Source organism: Furipterus horrens, unplaced genomic scaffold, assembly GCF_987537825.1.
Source record: "Furipterus horrens unplaced genomic scaffold, mFurHor1.1.pri manual_scaffold_5, whole genome shotgun sequence".
In the NCBI taxonomy this organism is placed as follows: Eukaryota; Metazoa; Chordata; class Mammalia; order Chiroptera; family Furipteridae; genus Furipterus; species Furipterus horrens.
Window position 1 is genome coordinate 183,446,406 of NW_028327175.1, and position 21,302 is coordinate 183,467,707.

The 21,302-nt window shown below is 46.1% G+C and overlaps 1 protein-coding gene across 1 annotated transcript in view; it reads right to left on the reverse strand.

The window, feature by feature from the left end:
- COL17A1 (collagen type XVII alpha 1 chain) overlaps positions 1 to 21,100 on the reverse strand; it is a 50,221-nt gene extending 29,121 nt beyond the window's left edge. Inside the window, exons 1-12 of the mRNA XM_090278551.1 lie at positions 20,904 to 21,100; positions 13,673 to 13,735; positions 11,737 to 11,781; positions 10,650 to 10,754; positions 9,562 to 9,693; positions 7,140 to 7,187; positions 6,248 to 6,283; positions 5,160 to 5,207; positions 3,578 to 3,721; positions 2,134 to 2,292; positions 1,482 to 1,553; positions 201 to 272 (exon numbers count right to left, since the gene is read on the reverse strand). Coding sequence (XP_090134677.1) covers positions 201 to 272; positions 1,482 to 1,553; positions 2,134 to 2,292; positions 3,578 to 3,721; positions 5,160 to 5,207; positions 6,248 to 6,283; positions 7,140 to 7,187; positions 9,562 to 9,693; positions 10,650 to 10,754; positions 11,737 to 11,781; positions 13,673 to 13,724 — 913 coding nt within the window. The 5' untranslated portion in view covers positions 13,725 to 13,735; positions 20,904 to 21,100. The remainder of the gene's footprint in view (positions 1 to 200; positions 273 to 1,481; positions 1,554 to 2,133; positions 2,293 to 3,577; positions 3,722 to 5,159; positions 5,208 to 6,247; positions 6,284 to 7,139; positions 7,188 to 9,561; positions 9,694 to 10,649; positions 10,755 to 11,736; positions 11,782 to 13,672; positions 13,736 to 20,903) is intronic.
- Positions 21,101 to 21,302: the final 202 nt, after the last annotated feature.

Sequence of the window (21,302 nt, forward strand, 5' to 3'; positions counted from 1 at the left end):
GTCTAGGCCAGAGAATGGTCGAGGTTGGCATGTCTCGGTTGAGGGTCGAGGGTGGGGGCTGTTTCTTTGGTGGAAGAGGTCGATTGATCTTTAGGGACATCTCAGTCCTCTGATTCAGTTGTTGAAAAAGGGATATTGTGAGTTATAGCTGCACAGAGGTGTTACTTCCCAGCCCCAAGTGCCAAACCTCAGCCACTGACCTGTGGAGGTGGCAGCCGTGCCATGGGACAGGGCAGACGAGCTGGGGGCCAGATTGTTCTGCATGCCAAACACTGTGAGAGGAATTGAAGATGGCTGAGCGTAGGTGCAGAGAGGAGTGTCCTCACCTAAGGCACCCCCCGACCCCACCCATCCCCAACACCACTTTCATGATAAATGCCTTTGCATACGACAGATTCCCAGACTTTCTCTGTTCTCACATTCTAAGTGAAACAGCAATTTTTTTTATACCCCCCTACCGCCACCCCAGGACAAAAGTTACAAACAGTTCCATTTTTTGAATAGTTAGGCCCATACAACTTATAGTAGTAATTTGCATAGGGTCCAACAGATTTCACTGTATTTAAAAACTACCCTTGAAATTTAAAAGTAGCACAGGGTTTCCCCGTTCCCTACGGCACCCCAGAGTGCCTGGGTGTCCAGCATGGAAACTGTGGGCATAGGATGCAGACACACGTGGGTCAAGAGGCCCAGACTTGGCAGAGCCTGCGTTTTCCCTTGAACTTTTCCTTCTGGCTCAAACACACCACGCTCGCCTCCCCCCCATTCTGATTTCAAAGGCTAGTTGCTTTGTAACAAGGTGCAGGAGCTCACTCCTCCTCAGTTCATGGCTTCTCTTCTTCTCTCCTCTCTAGTGTTTGGGGTACAAGATCGTGATCCAAGGTCCTCAGTCAGGACTTTGCAAAGCAGAATAGCAAAGGCAGAAGAAATGAAGATGAACCAGGTGTCTTCTGGGTTTGGTGGGATGCTAGTCAATTGGAGGTGTTGAAAATCAGAATGCTAAATTTGCATTTGGAGATATGGCAGCCAAATCAATCCCTTGGGGACAGAGCTGTCTCTCTGATGGAAGGTGGGCTCTGTGCCTTCTACTGCAGCCCCTTGGCCACTGCCTGGGGCACAGGACATGCAGGACTGTCCTCATGCTCCTGGGTAGAAAGGATATCTTCTGTAGAAACCATTAGATTTTCCTCATCAGGAAGAAACATTGTTATTTTTTAAAGAACTTATTTATTTTTAGAGAAAAGGGAAGGGAGGGAGAAAGAGAGGGAGAGAAACATCAGTGTGTGGTTGCCTCTTACACTCCCCCAACTGGGGACCTGGTCCACAACTCAGGCAGGTGCCCTGACTGGGGATCAAGCTGGCAACCCTTTGGTTCACAAGTCAGCACTCAATCCACTGAGCCACACCAGCCAGGGCCCTATTATTGTTATTTTTTAAAGCAAACTACTGGGAAAAGGTGCCTAAAGCGGGTGAGCACTGACCTGAGGAGCTGGTGCTGATTCCGGGGTGCAGAGTAGCAGAGCAGGATGCCATGTTGTTGGGAACCCCAAAGACTGCAGGGGAGGAGGAAGGTGGGTGAGGGGATGGCCAGCCCAGAACAGGGGCTACCATAGAAGCTCCAGAAGAAACACCCAGGTTGCATTTGTATATTTTGTTAAATTTGTTATGTATTATGAAAATCCTGGGCTCTTTCTGGTGTACTTTAGATCACAGCCAAGGAGTGGTCATAGGTTGGTCAGGTCTCGTGTGGACACTAGCTCTGGCCACAGCCCCACTTGTTAGTGACCATTTTGGAGAAAAGGAACTTGAATCCCAGAGAAGTTAAATAACTTGCTTAAGATCACACAGTTAATCCACATGAAGCAAAACTAGGTTCCTTGCTTTGTCTTCATGTTCTTCCCCATTTTCTGATGCACTGTGTAATATCGTCCTTTTTAGAGGGAACCCACCAAGAGAAACACCTTAGGGTCTGAACTGAACTGAGATTCCAGTGGGAAAACCTTGGGCTGTGTGGCCACGGAAAGCCCCTCTAGGAAGCTGCGTGGATGGAGAATGCCAGCGGGGTCATTCAGCTCCTGGTACAAGCGTGGTGGGCTTGGGGGTGGGAGGGGCTGTGCGCTGTGTGTCACATACCTGATCCTGTGGAATAGGCATTGGTGTTGAGGAGGGACGAGCTGTGGGTTGTCATGTTGTTGTGATAGGTCCCCATGGAGGACCCCGCCGGCAAGGTGGAGGACCACAGGTGGGAGGGAAGGTTGGCATCCAGAATGGTTGTGTCATAGGTGCCAGACACTGGAAACAGACAGACAGACACACATACACCCTAATGAGAGACAAACCAGCACCCTGTGCTGGCGTGACCCCGCTGGCTCAGTTTGCTGGGACTTTCCTGGTTTAGCCCTGAAGTTCCCACAGCCCAGCAACCTCTAAGTCTGGGGTAAACCAGGGCCATCAGTCATCCCACTTTTGTCTGAAACCCTGGAGCTGGTGCAAACATGATCTCTTGGTTTAGAAATTCTTGCTGGCTCTTGATAAAATCTGAAGTAGGTGACTTGTGCTCTGGGGTCCCCCATTTCTCCCTCTAAGCCCCCCTCCCCACCTCCTGGTGTGCTGTCCTCACCAATGTTCTCACTCTCTATTTGTTCCTGTCTCCACCTTCAAAGGTACCAGGGAGCAGTGAATGCCCACCGCAGCATTCCAGGCACACAGCCAGCACTGGTAGGGAGCCATCACTCCCGGAGCCACAGCCCACAGATGGCAGTCTTCTGTGCTTAAATTCTCCTTGCCAATGAGGCCCAAGGGACACTGCCCCAAAGAGGGGGTTTTGGTGCTTTTTCAAATCTGAGGCCAATTCTGCCTATTCCTTATATGAGATGGAGCTAGCCTCACAGGTCATGAAGTGCTCTGAGGTTTTGGTTTTGTATTCGAAAACAAAAGGAAGATCACAATCTCAGGGTGTCCCCCCTTCCAAGTAGCCAATGACAGGAAAGCTTCTTTCCCCATCTCCCTCCAAGGATCTTCTCATCCCTCTTTGTGCCTCCCACAGAATCTACCTTACACCTGGTAGGCACATGATACATGAGCGTTGAGCAACACTCATCAGACCTCGCTGCGATCCCTTGGTTGTGTGACTCCCCCCAGAGGCCCTCACCTCCACGAGGGCAGTGACTGTGCCTACCTTGTTCACTGACTTTCCTCAGTGCCTGGTGCTTGGCATAGAGGAGACACATAATAAACATTCACTGAATGAATGAATGAATGAATGAATGAATGAAAGGAAACACACCAACTTTTCCCAATAGTCTTCATTTGGGGAACCTGGCCAGCACATTCCCAGGAAATGTGAAGAATCTCCTGGAGGGAATCTCTGGGATGTAGAACCTGACTACGGCGTGGACATGGGAAGGCTGACCAGAGGGGAGTAAGGAGGGCAGAGCCCACATTTCCATGCTGCATAAAGGGCAGTTCTTTGCCACAGCCAGGGAGGCCTGCCAGGGTACAGTTGAATTCCTGGGCCAGGACAAATATGCCACCTTGTTCCCTTCCCTCCATGGCGGCCCTGGGCTGCAGGGCTTACCTGAATGGGAGCTTGCTGTCACGGTTTTGGTCTCCACAGTGCCTTTCTTGGGGATGGGGAGTGTGTTGGAGGAATTCCGGGTGGGGCTCACACTAGCTGATCGGCTCCCCTTGAGCAGGCGTTTAACTTCATCCAGTTCCGTCCCTGTAAAAGAATTCCCACATTTTCCATCAGGCCCAGGATGCTTTCCAGAGTCCCAGTGCAGTGGGAGTTACATTTATGGCATTCTGAATATGAGGGAGGATGGCATCTGCCTCACATGCTGGGACATTTATGCTTAGCCTTATAACTTTTGCATTTTGTCAATTTATAGCACTTATTAACCTGGCACTTTGTAATATTAATGGCCTCATAAATATAGGGCCTCTACAAGGAGGTCAAAACCGTCAGTAGATATTTTATAATTATACCTCATCAGACACCACAGAGACGATTCTGTGGCTAGAAGACACTGTCTTCCTGGATCAAGGGCAATTTACACCCAGGGCAGTTAGAGAACCAGGCCCCTTGAAACAAGTGGTTCAATAGTGATTTCAACCCCGGCACAGGGTGCTTCAGGGGTCGGGTCCCTGACCTTGTATGTGCTAAGGAATTTGTGGCCCGTAACTCCTAAACATTATGCTGCTTTGTGTGAGTTAATTTCAAGTCTGTCTGGCTGATATTATTTGTAGTGAAGTGATACAGTGGAATAGACTCCTTGCGTCTCCCACCTGGCAAACAGAAGAGGAGGGATGAGGGAGAAGGGGGGAGGGAGGGGGCAGGAGCGGGGAGGGAAGCATGGTGCAAGGGCAATGCGTAAGAGGAGACAGAGATTTGTAGACAGCAAGTGCTGGAGGACTGCCTGGGAGCCCTTCCCCTGAGATTCCTATCCTTTGGACTCAGCAACCCCAACTAAGCCTGGAAGGCCTCAGGTAAGACAGCATCCTGGGGCCTAAGGTGAGACCCCACGACTCCAGGCACTGAGTGAGCCCTTTGGGCAGGTACCTGTCTCTGCTTCCTGAGCCACGCACCAAGCTCTTTCTCCTCCTACTCTTTGTACGTGGCTTCCATCCTAACAGTTGGGCTCATTTCAAAATGTCAAGGAACCTTTAACAAGAACAACAGAAATCTAACACAGTCAGCAGACAGAAGTTGGGGAATCCCTGACATTTGAGATCTACTTCTGACCTTCCCCAATCTTAACTATCCCATTAGGTCTCCTCCTGCTGCTTTTCTTTCAGCCACACTCGAACATTTCTCCTGGGTCTCATCCCAAAGAGCCTGATCAATCTACCCTTCAGTCTCCCTTCAAGTGACACTAACCCAGGAAGACTGCCCTGGACCACTGCTCCCTCTGCTGCCTGAGCTCTCATGGTTGGTTGTTGACTCTCTCCCCATTAGTCTGTGAAACAGCAGGGACTGACTTACTTAGCTCCTTACGACCCACACTGGGGGCCTCTCACCAATGGCCCTTAGAGACCTTTAATGATTGTGACTGCCTACACACACACACACACACACACACACACACACACACACACACGCACACACAGAGCCCTGGATTCCTGGATCCTTTCTTTTCAGCAGGACAGTGACCACTTACATCGGGTAGATGGGGATGCACTCTGCAGTCGAACTCGGATTTCACTCTCTGTACAAGGGAAGACAGGAGAAGGCTGTGAATGAAGGAACTTGGGTCACAGTGCCTGACACTGAGCTCTGAGATCTCTGTGGTTCAGGAACAGGAACCCTAGGTATACCCAGGATGAGTGCTGCTCAGAAAGAGATGTCCTATCCCTCCACCTGCACCTGCCCACTGCACATCTCCAGCCACCTGGAGACGCTCCGATGAAGCCCCCAGCTGAACAGGGTGGCTCCATTGCAATCATCAATGACTAACCCTTTCCAATCACCCATTTCCCAATTGCCACAATGAAGCTGCTCTCCCACCTCCAGGGTCTCTTTGGCCTCTTCAGAAATGAAAAGGGCAGAAAGTGAGTGGTTTAATGTTAAGTTTCAGGTGGAAGCCTGGCACCTTTCAACTATCAGCTGGAAGTTGTGGGTGGTTGGTACATTCCTAACTTTTCAAGTCACTGGTGCAATAAGGCCTGTAGGATGTCTAGGCTGGTCACCGAGAACTCCCAAAGCCTGGGAAGGATTCTGCCTTCCACATGGCCCTGACACCTGCTGCTCACTGGATTTATCAAGGACAGCTTTCCCGGGGACCATGTCTCCCTCCTATAGCCTTAGCCATAGGCTAATGTGGAGAGTGCAAAACTGTCACAGAGACCTTCGGCCCCTGGAATAATTGGAAAGAGAGGGGCTTTTGCTCAGTTTTGAGCCATAAAGGCAATCATAGCACATCTTGTTGGAGTCAGCCAGGAGATTAGAAGTGAAGCAAGATCTATCTAGCGCCAGCATCTTCTGACAATCCGCAGCAGAACCAACTGCTGCCCAGGTGGTTACCATGTGTTTTCATTCCTGCCTCCATGTGCTGGTTAGATTGTCCTCAAATCTACCCTTCCCATCCTGGTAGTGCCAGCAAAAGACTCCCAGGATGCTGCAGGCTCCTCGAGGGCCTTATTTATTCTTCTGCACTCCTCCCATTTCCTGGCTCAAGGCTGGGCACACATTAGTTGCTCAGAAAATACTTGTTGAACAAACTGAATTGAACCCAGAGAAAGAGCTCACCTCGTGTTTGGCTCCGTCCTCTGGTTGAAGAAGATGCTGAGAAACAAAGAAAAGTTATCTTAAGCACACATAAGAGGTGGCATACTAAACATTTTTGACATGGGGGTAGATCTACTTAGCTGGGGGGAGGAGGCTGTTTCTACAGTGTGTTTTCCCCAGATATGAGTCTTTATGGATGGTGGATGCTTAATAAATGAGGACCACATAGCCAAAAGGCAGAGAAAGTTTTGCAAGGCTCCAGTGCATGTAGGGTGTGCTAAGGTAGCTAAATAAATGTTAAGTTAGCTCACACTTAAGAGTTTAAAGTTAGCTGAGGTAATGCACTTGGGAGCATGATTCATTTGGACTGGCTGACTATACACTGATCAAATGTATCAAAAGACAGCCAGATCTTTACATTAGTGGTTTGTTTTGTTTTTTGTTAGAGGTTGTCTTGGTTTTCCCACTGAAAGCAAATAAATAAAATTATAATCACTGTACAATCAATGATCAAGTCATCAATTCATAGGCACAGTGAGAATCTGAGAACATGGACGAAAGTCTTAAGGCCAACGGAAGAGACTTGGGTTTCACTTGGCATAACATATGCCCCTTTGAAGCCATTGTGGCGGAAGTTGCTTAGTCTTGGGGGCTTATCTGTCCACCTGTGAGCCTTGTACAAATAGCTTGCTATTTTAGTAGCCTCATGAGCAAAGGCTAGGACAGCAAATTAATGTGGTTGACAGTCCCCTTGAAGGTTTCAGGATAAAAAGCAAAAGAAAAACAGGTCAGCAGAGGTCAGACTCTTTTAGAAAAATCCATTTAACTCACAACATTCCCTCCCCGCTGCACCCCAGGCCCTTTCCTGGTGCCTCCTTTGACCATTTCTTCAGAAAATAAGGACAGGACATACCGAATTCCTTTCGAGGGTACTCCGGAGAAGAGTTGCCGCTGGAGCTCCCTGGAAAGAGGATAAAACACTCAGTATAGACACATGTGTCTTTATTGTGCTCCACAGGTGTTACGTTTTCTACAAATAGAAGTCAAGACCCTCCCCCAATGAAAAGATTACGACTTGCTTTATTGCAGTGGCCGAGGACTGAATCTGCAGTATCTTTGAGGTCTGCCTGTACCGATGAGCACTTGTGCCAAAACTGCTTCCAAGAGGGTGTGCTGGGTCCCTCCTTTTTGAGGATGAGGGTGCTCTTCAGCAGGCTCCTGATTTAAACCGACTTTGCCTATTGGACATGGTTGTGGCACTTGAATCTGGTTCCTGATCTAACTTCAGTGGGGCAAGGTTTGAACAAAGGAAGGCAGGGGGTTTTCTTTCTTTCTTTCTTTCTTTCTTTTTTAACTTCCTCAACTGACCTTGTAAAGGTCGTCCCAAGTGTGGGTCCTGTTAAAATAAAGGTAGCAGTCCCTGCACAAGCCTAATATCAGAAAGCACTGTGGTGATACCATCCTCCTCACCTGGATTTGGGGTTCCTCAAGACCCCCTGGCAGTTCTGTATCTTAAATCATTGACTGGGGGTACCCAGTCCTCATCCTGCTTCTCCGGTCACTTTTGGACCCATTTGCTGCCTGGCTAGTCTGTTTTCCACTAAAAATGCCTCCTTTTCAGATCACCAGGAGCTCCAGTGTCCTACCCCCTGCCTTATCCTTCTTGACCCTGAACACTTTCTTGCTCTGATTTCAATGACACAGCCCGTTCCTGGTCTCTCATTCCCCTCAGAGACTCTTTTTCCTCTGTGTCCTCCAGCTCAATTTCTCCTTCTTCCCTCAATTCATCTCCCTTTGTTCTCTCCTGCTCTTTATACTCTCTTCTTCAGCCAGCTCCTCCCGTTTCCCACCTCCTACGAATGACTCCAAATGGAGGACCTGGCCTTGACTTCTTCCCTGAGCTCAGGTCCTGAGTCCCACTACCCCCTTGGTTCTCCCACCTGAGAACCATGTCAGCAGGTGTATTTAAGGACCAAATAACTGAGCTCATCCACGAGGGCTCCCTGCTGCAGTTGTTGGCACCAACATACACCCAATCACCTGCATTTCAAATCTCAGCAAAATCACTAACTCCTTTTGCTCCTGTTAAAATAAAAAACAAATGGAGACCAGCCTTAAAAAGTCCCTGAGCAGACAAAATCAGTTTAATCATTCAAGCAAAGCTTAATTTAGCTGATTTTGTAAGACTAACTTAACCTGAGTTGCTTCTTGCTTATGCCTCTGAAAATCATAAGCACAACTTAAACTGTTTCCTAAGGTTAATATGAGGTAACCACTGGCCAGTTCCCTATCACTGAAGGAAATTCTAATAGTATAACCAGTCAGTATGAAGAATCAACTACAGGAGCTGCTTTGTAACAATATACCCTGGAGCCTCATTCTGTGCTTCGTTTGGGTGCTCCCAGTCTGCAAACTGTCTTTTTGGCATGCACACAACAAACTTACTAAGTACTGTTAGTGATTCATTGGTTTTACTTCTGTTATTTGTGAACTTTTGACACTGCCCTTTTACCCAACATGCAATCAATTGCCAAACCTGCCCACTTCCCCCTCTGCAACACCTCTCTCCTCCAGCTCCTCCAGTCCTGTCCCTCTGCCACCGCCCCGGGTCCAGCCAAGTTTTCCCTTCGCTGGACGGTTGAGCACGGTGTAACTCGTCATTAAGTTCAGCCTCTTTCCTCCCTATTCTCCCTGCACATGGCTTTCCAGAGTGCTAGGCCTGGACCTCAAATATGATCGACTCTTTTGATCAAAAATCTCTGCGGCTTCTCACTATGTGCTGGGTCAAGTCCAAACATCTTAGCCTAGCCCTGACATTGAGTCTCTCAAGCCCTCGTAGCTAAGCACCGCTGCTGTGGCTCACTGCTCAGGCACTGCCTCTCAGGCCTGTCAATACTGCGCTGCTGCTTCTGCAGCCTGGAGCGCCCCATCTCTCCACCTCTGGGTGTCAGAATCATACCCTCCATGAAGGCCAAGCTCAGAGGTCGCCTCCCTGCTAGGCTTTTGCGTGGAGATTCAGCCAGAGATGACAGTCCCCTTATACTGCGCATTAGAGTTTTTATCTGTTGTTTTAACTTGTCTTTTTACACTGTAAGCTCCTTGAAGACAAACTCCAAGTCTGATTCATTTAAGCGTCCTTCAAGGCATTCTGCGTGGTGTCAAACACATGGTAGGTTTTTTATAAAATACCACAAGAGAAAGTGACTAAATGAGTGAATGAATGAACGAAGGGGTGGGTAAGTCATCTAAATCTCCCAGTAACGCGAGTCCTTGAAAGAAATGAAGGAAGAGTGGAGAGAAAGTGAGGGATCAGACAAAGTCCGTGGGACTGATACCTTCGTATGTTCCATGGCGGGTGATGTGAGTTTTCCGTTCAAAGGTTGAGCCTGGTGAGTTGGGCAGAGTGGAGGCAGGTGAATGAGCCCTCCTGTAACTGGAGGTGGAGGCAGTGCCCCGGGTGCTTCCACCTGCAAGGGGAGAAAAGCAGTGGTCCTCACAGAACCTGAGCAGATTGACATCTCTTATATTAACTAAGTACTCCAGGCTGCTCATGATGAAAGGGGGCCCATGGAGGGGCCAGGGGACACCAGCACTGAGACACCTACCTGCCTGCCCCCGGGGCATTCCCTGGGCCGTTCCTGCCCTTCCTCCCTAACCTGTCCCCTGGGAGGCAGGGGTCCTTAGAGCCCATGGCTGCAGTGTACGGGAAGGGAGGTGCTCCGGTAGGTCTGTTCTCGAGGACCTGGCGTTTAACCAGAGAGCGCTGCTGGGGAGGCTAGAACATAATGCGGTGTGGGAGGTTCCTCAAAGATGAGGGCAGTTGCTTCTCTTGGTCAAACTGGGCATTGGCCCGTCTTGGGTCTTCTTTTTTTCCTTTTTAAATGGTTTCATGGGTTATGTGGGTGCTTGTTTTTCCCCTTGCCTCGTTTTGCGTTATTTCAGTGGGAAAGCTCACATGGAAGGGCGTTTCACCGGGAACAGTGGCCCTGTGCTCGATGCTTGCCCGGCGGAAACGCACGCAGCGTGGGATCAGATTCCCTTCGCACCGTGACCCAATCGTTCAGGTTCTTCAGTTGAGGTTAATTCAGACTGTAAACCCTCAGACGGGCACGCCCTTCTCTAAGAGAGATGGCTTAAAGCGAGCGGTTTGGTGGGAAAGGAGGCACCTCCGCATGAAGCCTCCTTAATTAATTCTTGTTATTTATATTGGGGAAATAATGAATAATTGATCCCATTTTAAATTGATCCCATTTAATCATCAAATGCAGATGATTTGGAAGTTTCGCCTTTCCTGGGCTCTGTGTCATTTACGCAGCTCTTCGGGCCATCCGGGTGGATGACAGCTTCGCCCCTCTCCTTACTGGACTCCCTCTCCGTGTCTGCTCTTCCCCAGCCCCCCCCCCCCCCACCAGCAGGCACTTACCTGAGTTTAAGTAGCCGCTGCTGCCATGGGTCAGGCTCTGTTTCTCCAGCCGGCTCCCTCCACTGAGAGAGCCTGTCTTCGCATAGCCATTGCTGGTCCCTCCTTCTGCAGAAATGAAAAGCAGGTGACAATTTATGGGTGGAGTCAGCTCGGAGGGTCCCCTCATCCCTTGTCCCCATGGAAGCCTTCCCTGGCTCCTCAACCATGACCCTCTCTGTTTGGGCAGCCAGGCTCTCGTTTCATTTGCTTCTGATGCAAATGTCTAGAGCAAATATTCCACCCAATTTAAAAGGAATGTCTTCTGGGGGAAGTATATATAGTAGGGTGTTTGTTAGGCAAATTTAAATAATAGAAAAGGTAGAGAGTGATGAAAAGCTGCTGGAGGCCAGAGCCTGGGTTAAAGGCTTGCTTTTTTCGAAGGCCTGGTCAGCGCCCCTGGTGTGCTAGCGGGACGAGGAACAGCTCTGTGCTGCTGGTGTTCTGTCCAGCAGCTCATCATGCCCCAACCTGGAGTGCTGATGGGTGCAATTTCCACATATACCCCTCCTCCGTGGGCCAGGCTTCCTGGGAGCTTACTTTAGGGCTCAGATCTCTGTTTAGAACCCACTAGACATAAGGACCTCTGAGGAACAAGTGAACTCAAACAGAAGCCTCCCTCACTGGCAGTTCCCTGCTCCCACCCCATGCTCAGGTTGGATAAGATTTTCAATATTTTAGTGTCCAGACTGGGCAAATCTATAGGCTGAAAGTAGATTTGAGGCTTTCAGGAGCTGGGGAGGAGGGGAGAATGGGGAGTGACTACTAATGGCTACGAGGTTTCTTTTTGGCATGATGAAAATGTTTTAAAATTAGATTTGTTGCAAAGACTGCCAAACTCTGTAACTATACTAGCCACCATTGAATTATACATGTCAAACTGGTGGGTTTTATGGTATATAAATTGATGTCACTATAACTGGCAAGAAAAAGGAGATTTCAGGTTATCTTGGATTTGCTCTCCTGGTGCGTGAGGGCCCCTGGGGAAGGTGACATGTGGAGTCCTTCACACGTGACTCCCTGAGAAGAAAGCAGTTGAGATTTCACTTACTTGGTGGTAAGGATGTAAGTCTTTTAGTTACTGTCTCGGTGATAACTAAAAGAAGACAAGGAAAAGATGAGATCTCACGGCATGCACTGAAAGCTCTGTATTTTGGCAAAGTCTCATATCTGTCCTAGGCGCTAAATTAGCTTCAACAGAGATTTCTGTAGACTGTGCGGTAAGGTACGTCATCTGCCTCACTATACACGAAAATATGTGCCGTTAACAATGGAGTTTAAAGTACCTGGAAAATAAGTTTATGTCCCTTTGGAACACAGAGGAGGGAGTTACTCATTGATTTGAAAAGTAAGTTGTCTTGGCGTTAATGTCCCCTGTTTAACCTTTAGATCCAGTCCAGGCCTGGACTTGCCTTTGACAGGCCAGGACCTCAAGTCACTCTCAAGTGTCTCATGTCACACTCTTTCTCTGCACTGCCCCTTCCAAATGGTCACCCGGTCCAGCTGGGGCCAGTGCATCATTCTGGCTGATTTCACTGTGAAGTGGATAATGACCTTGACTTGTTAAAATGAATTTGGGGGTGTCTCAAGGACGTCATAATTCATTTTAAAGTCTGCAGGGCCATCCCTGGGTGCGAGGAGGTGTAGGAAGGAAGGAGGTTGCGAAGTCACATTTGATGTTTGGTGAAATCAGGGATAGATGAATACCAAAGACAGACTTGGAGAAACCAGCGCTTTGCCTCCTGAAACTGAGCTGCTCAAGACTCCAGGTGATGGTGAGTCTACAGAGGTCATAGAAGCTTTTTTTTTTTTTTTTTTTTAACAATAGTTAGAAGAAAAACCTTATGCCTTCCCAGTCATCTTCTCGCCTGCAGCAGCATGTGAAAGGGGATAGAATCCTCACACCACTCCCTGCTTCTGTTTGGGACATAAAAGACCACCTATCCAGCTTTTCATGTGTGCATACTGCACAGCGTGTGCATGCCCAGGTACATGTGTATGCGTGGTATGCATATGCACACATGCATGTGGCTATGGGGTGGGGGGAGGGAGGAGACAAGGATGGAAGAAGGTGGTGAGGGATCTGTCTGTGCCCCTTGGAGCTGTGCCGCTCACCACTGCTGGACCCCATGCCGGTCCCACTGCCAGCCCCTCACCCCTTCCTTCTCCACGCTGCATTTCCCGGACCAGTTTGGTTGTCCCAGCAGGACCATGGGTAAGGCACACAGCAGAAACAGCACTCCATGCATAAAAGGAAATGGCTTTTCCGACTAATGTGGCAGCTTGATTTGAAAAATAGCTTTGAGCTTTCACTAAAACCCTCAGCGCATAGACCTCTGGGATTCTTAGACACATAAAAAGAAATTATTTCTTAACCTAAAGTTCCAAGTCTGTGGAGCCAGAATCTTTTCTTGGAAGTATATGCAAGTCACAGGATGAGTGAAGGAGCCAGAACTGCTAAGGAGACAGTTTAAATGTCTTTGAAGTTATCATTTAGGCAGTTTCATGAAAGAAATGGGTCTGTTTTCAATTTGCAGTGTAGATTGTAACCATGACACTAGTGTTGTTCCAACTTTGTCCCTTCAATAATGGGGACATTATTATTATTTTTTGTTTTCTGTTGCCCTGTATCCCTAAATAAGGAAATGGTTAAATACAAAATAGCAAATTCATGCAACATAATGTTTGTGCAACCATTAAAAATGCTGGTTGTAAAAACTATGTATCAAAGTGGCAGTGTTCATCTTTGAAGAAAAAGCAGAACACATTTTGATGACAAGTATGTTAAAATAAAAGCCAACAAAAGGCATCTCATGGGAAGGAATAAAGTCTTTAAAACTATACAGTTTTTCTTAAAGCCAGAAAAGCCCTAAAAACAAAAACAAAAAATTAAAAACAGAAAAAAATGATATAGTAGTTATGGTGGAATTAGGGATGAATTATTTATTCTTTCCAAATTTTTATTACTTTGTAAACCATACTCTTACTTCTTTCAGTGACTTCAGTGCCTTCTCGCTTGTTTTTGCTGGTCACATCCATCCCATAGCCACCTGTGGAAAAATCCAGAAACCATAAACAACCACGCCTCTTACCATCACTTTTCAAATGCATAGATTCCTACTATTCAAGCTGAGAACCTAAAACTTGATTCCTGGAATTCAAAGCATAATTCTTTCCTGTGCATATTTTTTATAAGAGTCATCCCACTTCTTGTATCAGTTAAAATAGAGAGTAATTTGGACTTCCGGCCAAGATGGAGGCTTAGACGGACACGCTAGGTCTCCCTCTACAACTATACAGGAATACAACTACTTCAAAACAAAGGATAACTAGAAATTCCAGAAAATAAAACTACACGGAAGTCCAACATATGAAGTTATAAACCAACGGTGCCATTTGGGCAGGTAAGAGTTAAAGTGGGCAGTGCTGTTTGCGGTCGCACCCGGAGCGGCGGGCGGCGAGGAGTCCCGGTGGCCAAGCCCCTGGCGGTGCGCGACCCCGGCGAGGAGTCCCGGTGGCCAAGTCCCTGGCGGTGCGCGACCCCGGCGAGGAGTCCCGGTGGCCAAGTCCCTGGCGGTGCGCGACCCCGGCGAGGAGTCCCGGTGGCCAAGTCCCTGGCGGTGCGCGACTCCGGAGCTGGGGAGAGCGGCCGCCGCATCGCCTTGAACAGTGAGGCCCAGGGGGGCGGGAGGACGGATCCCGGTCTCCTAGCTGAATAACTGTGTGAATCCATCTTGGACCCCCGCCCCCAAAGAAAGCACCACAGGGCTGCAAAATAGGTCGCGGACAGGCAGGCGCCGGCCGGTCGCTAATTTGTGACGCGTACGCAAGCACTGCCCCCACAGCCAGCCCAAGAAAACAAAAAGCATCTGTCAAAATGAGGCAGGCAACTTTAGAAATACCGGTAACACAACTCACCAGGCAGCAGATAGAGAACCTGACAGATGAACAGATAAGAAACCTGTCAGAGGCTCAGTTCTGGGCCATTGTTATCAGGTGGCTTACAGAATTCACAAAAGAGCAGGAAAAAGATATGAAAGAAGCGAAAAACTTTCATAACGAAAGGAACAAAACCGCATACGAGATAGAAGGAAAGGAAATAAAATCCAGAGTTCATTTCAACAAACTAGAATTTGGAGAAGGAACAAGCAGTCAACCAATGCAGAGAGAGGAAATGGCAAGCAACAATGAGAGGATCAGAAACCTCTGGGACAGCTATAAAAGGCCCAACATAAGAATCATTGGTTTGCCAGAGAGCGAGGAAGATGAACTAGAACTTGAAAAATTGAGTGAAAATATAATAAAGGAGAACTTCCCAGACTTGGGAAAGGGAATAGACCTGCAGGTCCAGGAAGCAAGGAGAGTTCCCAAGAGACTGGACCCAGGGAGAACCACTCCAAGACACATTATAATCAAAATGTCAAAAATTAAAGATAAAGAGAGAATCTTAAAAGCAGCAAGAGAGAAGAAAAGAATTATGTACAAAGGGGTCCCAATTAGACTATCAGCTGACTTCTCAAGGGAAACCCTACAAGCAAGAAGAGACTGGCAAGAAATATTCAAAGTAATGAAAATCCAAAACCTACAACCACGAATACTCTATCCAGCGAAATTGTCATTCAGAATAGAAGGACAGAGAAAGTGTTTCCAGGACAAAATAAAACTGAAAGAGTTCATTAGATCCAAACCACTGTTATATGAGATGTTAAAGGGACTGGTTTAAAAAAAAAAACAACAGAAGCTAGGGAGATGAAACAAAGGCAAACTAAATAGGCAACGAGAGGGAAAGAGGAACTGTGGGTACGGGAAGCATATTGGGGGGAGGTCAACAGGGAGGGGGAATGGGGAAAGGGAGGGAGATGATATAGGAATTGGGGATCAAGGTAGGAGGGAATGGAATAGACGGAGAGAGGTTGGGAGGAACTGTATGCACAACTAATGGACATAATCTAAAAGGGGGGGACAACTGGAGGGAGGGGGGCCACCGGGTGGGGGGGAGCAGAGGGAAGGGAAATTGGCACAAATGTAATAATTTAATCAATAAAACACATTAAATCAAAAAAAAAATAGAGAGTAATTTAATAGTTTCAATTTAGATTCTATTCCTTGTACTGAGATCTTTCTTCAGGACCTACTGTATTTTTCACTTCATAAGATGCACTTTTTTCCCCCCAAAAGTGTGTGTGTGGGATGTCTGTGCGTCTTATGGAGCGAATATTGCGTCACAGACCCTGATGTGTATTACCTGACCTGTCAGCGGTGGTGACAGCTGTTAGAAGAGGAAGCAGTGGGCCCACGTGAAACCCCTGGGGACACTTAAATGTCCCACTTTATTGCTGAACCTCAGGGTGTCTGGTCAGTATGAAGATAGTGAAGAAAGTGACATCAATGATTGTGAGCAACTGAGCTTCATAAATTCTGACACTAGCGATGATGAGTTCTTGGGTTTCCCAGAAAACTAGAAGAGTACTTGAACCTTAAAGTCTCTCCTCATGTGTTAATGACAGTGATGGTGGTTCTTCATACCGCTGTTGACTGCTGTTCACTTTACATGGTTGAAATATTATTCTGTTATATTTTATTAAATATTTTAGTACATCATTTGGTTCAGAATATTTTTTTCTTCTTTTCCTCTTCTAAACCTAGGTGTGTCTTATGGTCAGGTGAGTCTCATAGTGCAAAAAATACAGTAATTGATCAGGCTGCCTGCCCCCTGCTGGGTGTTAATGGGATTACATAGAAGATGTGGTGCCCTGACCTTTGCTTTAGCTATAAAACCTCCATTCTTTGCCTAAGTAACAAAGGATATCTACCTGCCAAAGACTTAGTTCTTATAGCTAACTCATTTTGATTATCTCATAATGTTCAGTGTTCTATATGGAACTCTGAATGTAAGACATTTATATTTTATTATTTAGAGTTCGGGTGTGAGAATGGTGTTTAGTGGATTGAAATCAAGATAAAAATCATTAAAATGGTCACACGTGTACGGAACTTTACATTTCTAGCAATACAAAACTTTCTCTTCATAACAAACCAGACCTAGTGTGCTTTTTTGCAGACATAACTAGAAAAAATATATGAAGAAAATGTGTGTGAAATCTATTGAAATATGTAGGAAAATACATATTTGTAGATGTTAGCTATGTTCTCCCCTCATGCTTACTGTGCTTCTGGGAAGGAAAACCACTGAGATCTTGTCCATTGTGTCCTGGAGTGTGGATGGGATGAGGTAGGATTGACATCAAGGGGTGACCTGGGCTGGGGTTCAGGCCTAAACACACAGAATTATAGAGCCCAACTGGGCTCTTTTGTAGATAGGCCCAAGTTTTCAGGTTCTGGAAGGACTTGAAATCTGATTTCCCTTTGCTCCTCTTCCTCCCACCATGCACCCCCTCGCCAGCCTTCCCTTTCTCCAAGGTTATTTTTTTAGATGAAGTTCGACTTGGGTTCCAGAATTCTGGGGCAGGCTACTTCTGCTCAGGACACCCCTTAATTTTAGATCTTTTCTTTCAAGATTTGTTGCTTGCCTGGTGACTTTAGTGCCTAATCCCATCATACCTTTAGGTGCCCCCAAAAGTATTTAATTTTTCTTTAAAATCAGAAGGAAAAATGAGCACAATCCAACCTAGCTTTCCTTCTTCCAATGCAGTTATAAAATAAATACGATTTTTTAAAGTTTTTCTCTCTCTCTCTCTCTAATAGAGAAAGGGGTCCCAAAGGCAAAAGTATCTAGGGCCCTTGAAAGTCATAATATAGTCCTGAGTAACTTCCCCACTTGAAAAGTGAGACTACATAAGACCAGCTGGTCAACTACCCAGTAGAATTAGGCAAGATTGGCACAGTTAGCTTCAGAGCCTGGTTGAATATATAAACTTCTTGCTCAATGAAGTTTTTAAAACCCAGCTCTAGGCAAGGAATGAGGCATCATGGAAAAACTCCCAGGTGGATCTGAAAAGCCACAGAAGGTCTTTTTGCAGGTGTGTGTCTCAGAGCCAAGAGGAGGGCTTCTGTAAACAGTTTAACAAGGGAGTCCAGCCTCATTGGAAGGCTACACCTGGCCTGGGACTGTCTGCATTCTAGCAACAACCTGTATGATGAATGTCATGCCAACCTACATACGACACCCTCTTTGAAATTCTTTGTTTAAGCATTAATTGCCTTGGTACCTCTGAAGCCCCTCTCCACTTTTTTTTTTTTTAATTGGTCATTAACTGTGAACCAGGAGGCATCTTGGAGATTAAACATTCAAATGCACTTGGTTGCCAGTAGGTGCACCTAGGATGGCACCTGAATTGTTATGAAATAGTATTCTGGAAGGAACTGTTTATAACAATAAATGGAAACTTTTACTTCCCCAAAATCATTGCTTATTGTGACCCTTTAATAAAAGTTGCTGCTGGCAGCTATATATTTGGGATTGGATGAGTTTATTCCACTTGTGGCCATCAAGGCAGGCCGATGATGTCTCCTTTTGGTAAGAGTTGAAGTGTCCAAGCAGCAAAACTGGCAAGTGTTTTCTTGTTCTTTCTATACCCAGAAAAATAACAGACATTTCTTGGCCCCTCTGTCTTTTTCTTAAGTCCTAATTATGGAGCCTTGAGATCTGCAGCAAAAAGCCAAGGGTTTCCCAACTTCCAGAGGGCACAGAGAGAGGACAACTTGCTAAGAAATCCGATGTCCTTGTCCAGGGACTGGGGGCTCCTTACGGGCAGGTACCCTAGGATAGAACATGCCATAGGTGGTGCAAGGAGACAGCCGGTGGCCTCACTCTCTCAGCCTGGAGCCCCTCCAATCTGTGTCCCATGACCAAACAGGATGATTTCTTGGGCCTGACATGTACAGGATGGAGCTCTGTTGACTTTGCCCGAGTTCTCTCCCAGATTGATAGTCTGAAGAGGCAGGAATGTGTTGGGAGATGGATTCCTTTATACCAAATGTGAAAGGAAACTTTCTGTAATTGGGTTATCAAATGGAAAATGTGGGGTTGAGGCACAAACCTAGACTGGGATCATCCCGTGGGATCTACAGTATTCCTACAAGACTTCCTTTTTAAACATTTTAAGTGCCGATAGTTTTAAAAAGTGTAACTAACATTAGTGAAAAGAAATTACATGCCCAGGCACAAGCCTGATCCTGTCTTTCCCAGCGGTGATCACCAGTGTGTTCTCCCCCACAAACAGTACTTAATGGAAGCACAGCCACGTAGAATAATTTTTAGCTTCTTGGATGTTTGGGCCAGTTTACTAGAGCTAAGGATGAGCAGATCACTCAAGTTCTCAATTCCAAAAGTATGCTAATTTCCATCATAGTTAATGCTCTGTTGAAAATGTTAAAAATGATCCCATGTGTCATTTTCTGATGTAAGAAAATGCAGTTCAAAATCATTTTTCTACTTTTATGAGTTCTTTTCTTTCCACTTCATTTAAATGATGTCACGTCCACCTAAAACTGATCCAGTGGTGATGGGGTGTAACAGACACCCCAGCAAGGACACTGGGAGTAAACCATGGCATAGACCTGATCATATTCTAATGACTTATTAAACACTTGGTCTTTGATACAAAGAAGGGAGTGGAGAAGCTAAGTGTTTTTTCTCTCTATTTTCTATTTTAAAAAGAAATATCCCTATTTAAAAATAAATGTTTTCTAAGGTATCTCAACTATTTTTACAGCTCCTATTACTACAATCTTTGCATACTTTAAACTTTAAAACAAAATAACAAAAAAATGGCCCAACTGTAAGAAAACCGTCCACTAGTATTGATCCGTAAGCACAGGAGGGACAAACAGTTTGACAGCAAAGAAGACCAAAGCCCTGGGGTTGATCTTCTCAGAAGCTTTTGTCTTCACTGCAGGAACGGCCTTGCCCACCTGCAATATTTGGCATCCTCAATTTTCATAACTTGGGAGTGGGGGAGCTTGGGCGCCACCTTTGGGATTATGCTTCTTGTTTGCAGCCATGTTTGTTTGGTTAAATCCTACTGCTGTTAGTAACAGCACATGAGCCAAATCACACAGGCACAGCTTTCTTTTGGTCAGGCATCATCTAAGATGATCAGTTCTTAGGGTCTGATCAGTTTCACTAAAATAAGGAGCTTCTATGTCAGCTTAAGTCAGAACCGTTCACTTTAGCTTTTTCTATGCTCAGAGTTTCCCAAGTACTATGAAGGGGCTGCACGTACAGCAGGCTCCTCTGACGCTCAGAAGGGGCTGACACTGCTTTGGTTAAGTTCTGAGTCAGCCCTCGGCACCTTAGCACTAGGAGAGCACACACAGGTGGAAGGAACAATTGTGCTTCTCAGACGAAAGTCTTTATAAACTCTCACTACATTTTATGGGCATAACGAATCCAGCTTTTAGGCTACCAATGAACTGCTTCTTAAAAGAAGTACTGTGCTTATAGGCTTTGCCTCTACTTCAAAAGTGAAGTGGTAATTTGTCACTCAGTTGTTAATATGGTCCAGTAAGACGCCTAAGCTGCCAATTCTCACCCCCAAATGATTTTGGGGGGCCAAATTTGGCAAGTTAAAGCGTGGACGCATGCAAAATTTCTTCTTTTTTTCTTTCTGTTCTACATTTGACTCCAGGAAATTCCTGAATTAATTATATCATTCCAGATATTTCACATTACTTTAGATTAGGGAAGTAGTAATTTTAGAGTGTGATAAACAACAATGTTCACCCAGCCTCTTGAGCTGAATCAGAACCTGCCAGGACTGAGGTCTGGCTGGCATATCAACTCTTAGTGCTCAGGGGCTGCTTCTAGAAGGCCTCCCCTTACCTACTCTTCACCTCTGCCATCACGAGGAGAGAGGGAAGTAGAGGGAATGAGGGGAATGGGAGAGAGAAAGGGAGGGAGAGAGAAGGCATCATAAACTCTTATCATATTCTAAATGAAACAACTTCACACAAGCCATTTTATAACACTGAAAATAATACAAAAATTCTGGCCACTAGAGCTTAGTTTATCTTAACTAACCTTTTTCTTCTCTTTCCAATTGATGCATCTTTCCTGTTATCCCTTTAAAAGACCTATCCTAAGCAGAATGCATAAGCCAGAGTAATCATTTATGATCAATTAACCACTTCACCAGAACACTTGAAATTCAATACGTTTATCTTATTTTCTCCAACAAACACTTCAGTTCTAAATGGCAAGTCTCAAATCAAAGTCTCAGGAGAAGGGAGAAAGGTCAAGTTCTTCCTCTTACTTACCTTGTTTGAGATTTCGAAGGAATGGGAAATACCTTTGGATAAATCTCCCCTCTCTCTTCCTCTGATGTTTTCTTCTAGACGTTTGCAGTTGCTACTTTTTTTTATCCAGACCCAGCCAAGGTGTGTTAAAGCTGAGTGATCTTTCAAAAATGTTCACTTCTTCTCTCCCCCTTGTTTCTTTCAGTTCTTTGCTTCCCAACAAGTCCTGACAAAGGTGTGTTGTGGTTTACGGCGCTACTCCACCCTTCCAATTATCTGACACTTGCTGGATTTAAAAAAAAAATCTGCCTCTAGGAATCAAACTTTACAGGAGGCAGAGATTTTTCTCCTACCTGTTGAGGAGGATTAACCATTTCTGGGTCCATGGGGAAAATGGAACAAAGGTCGGTGTGAAAGAAG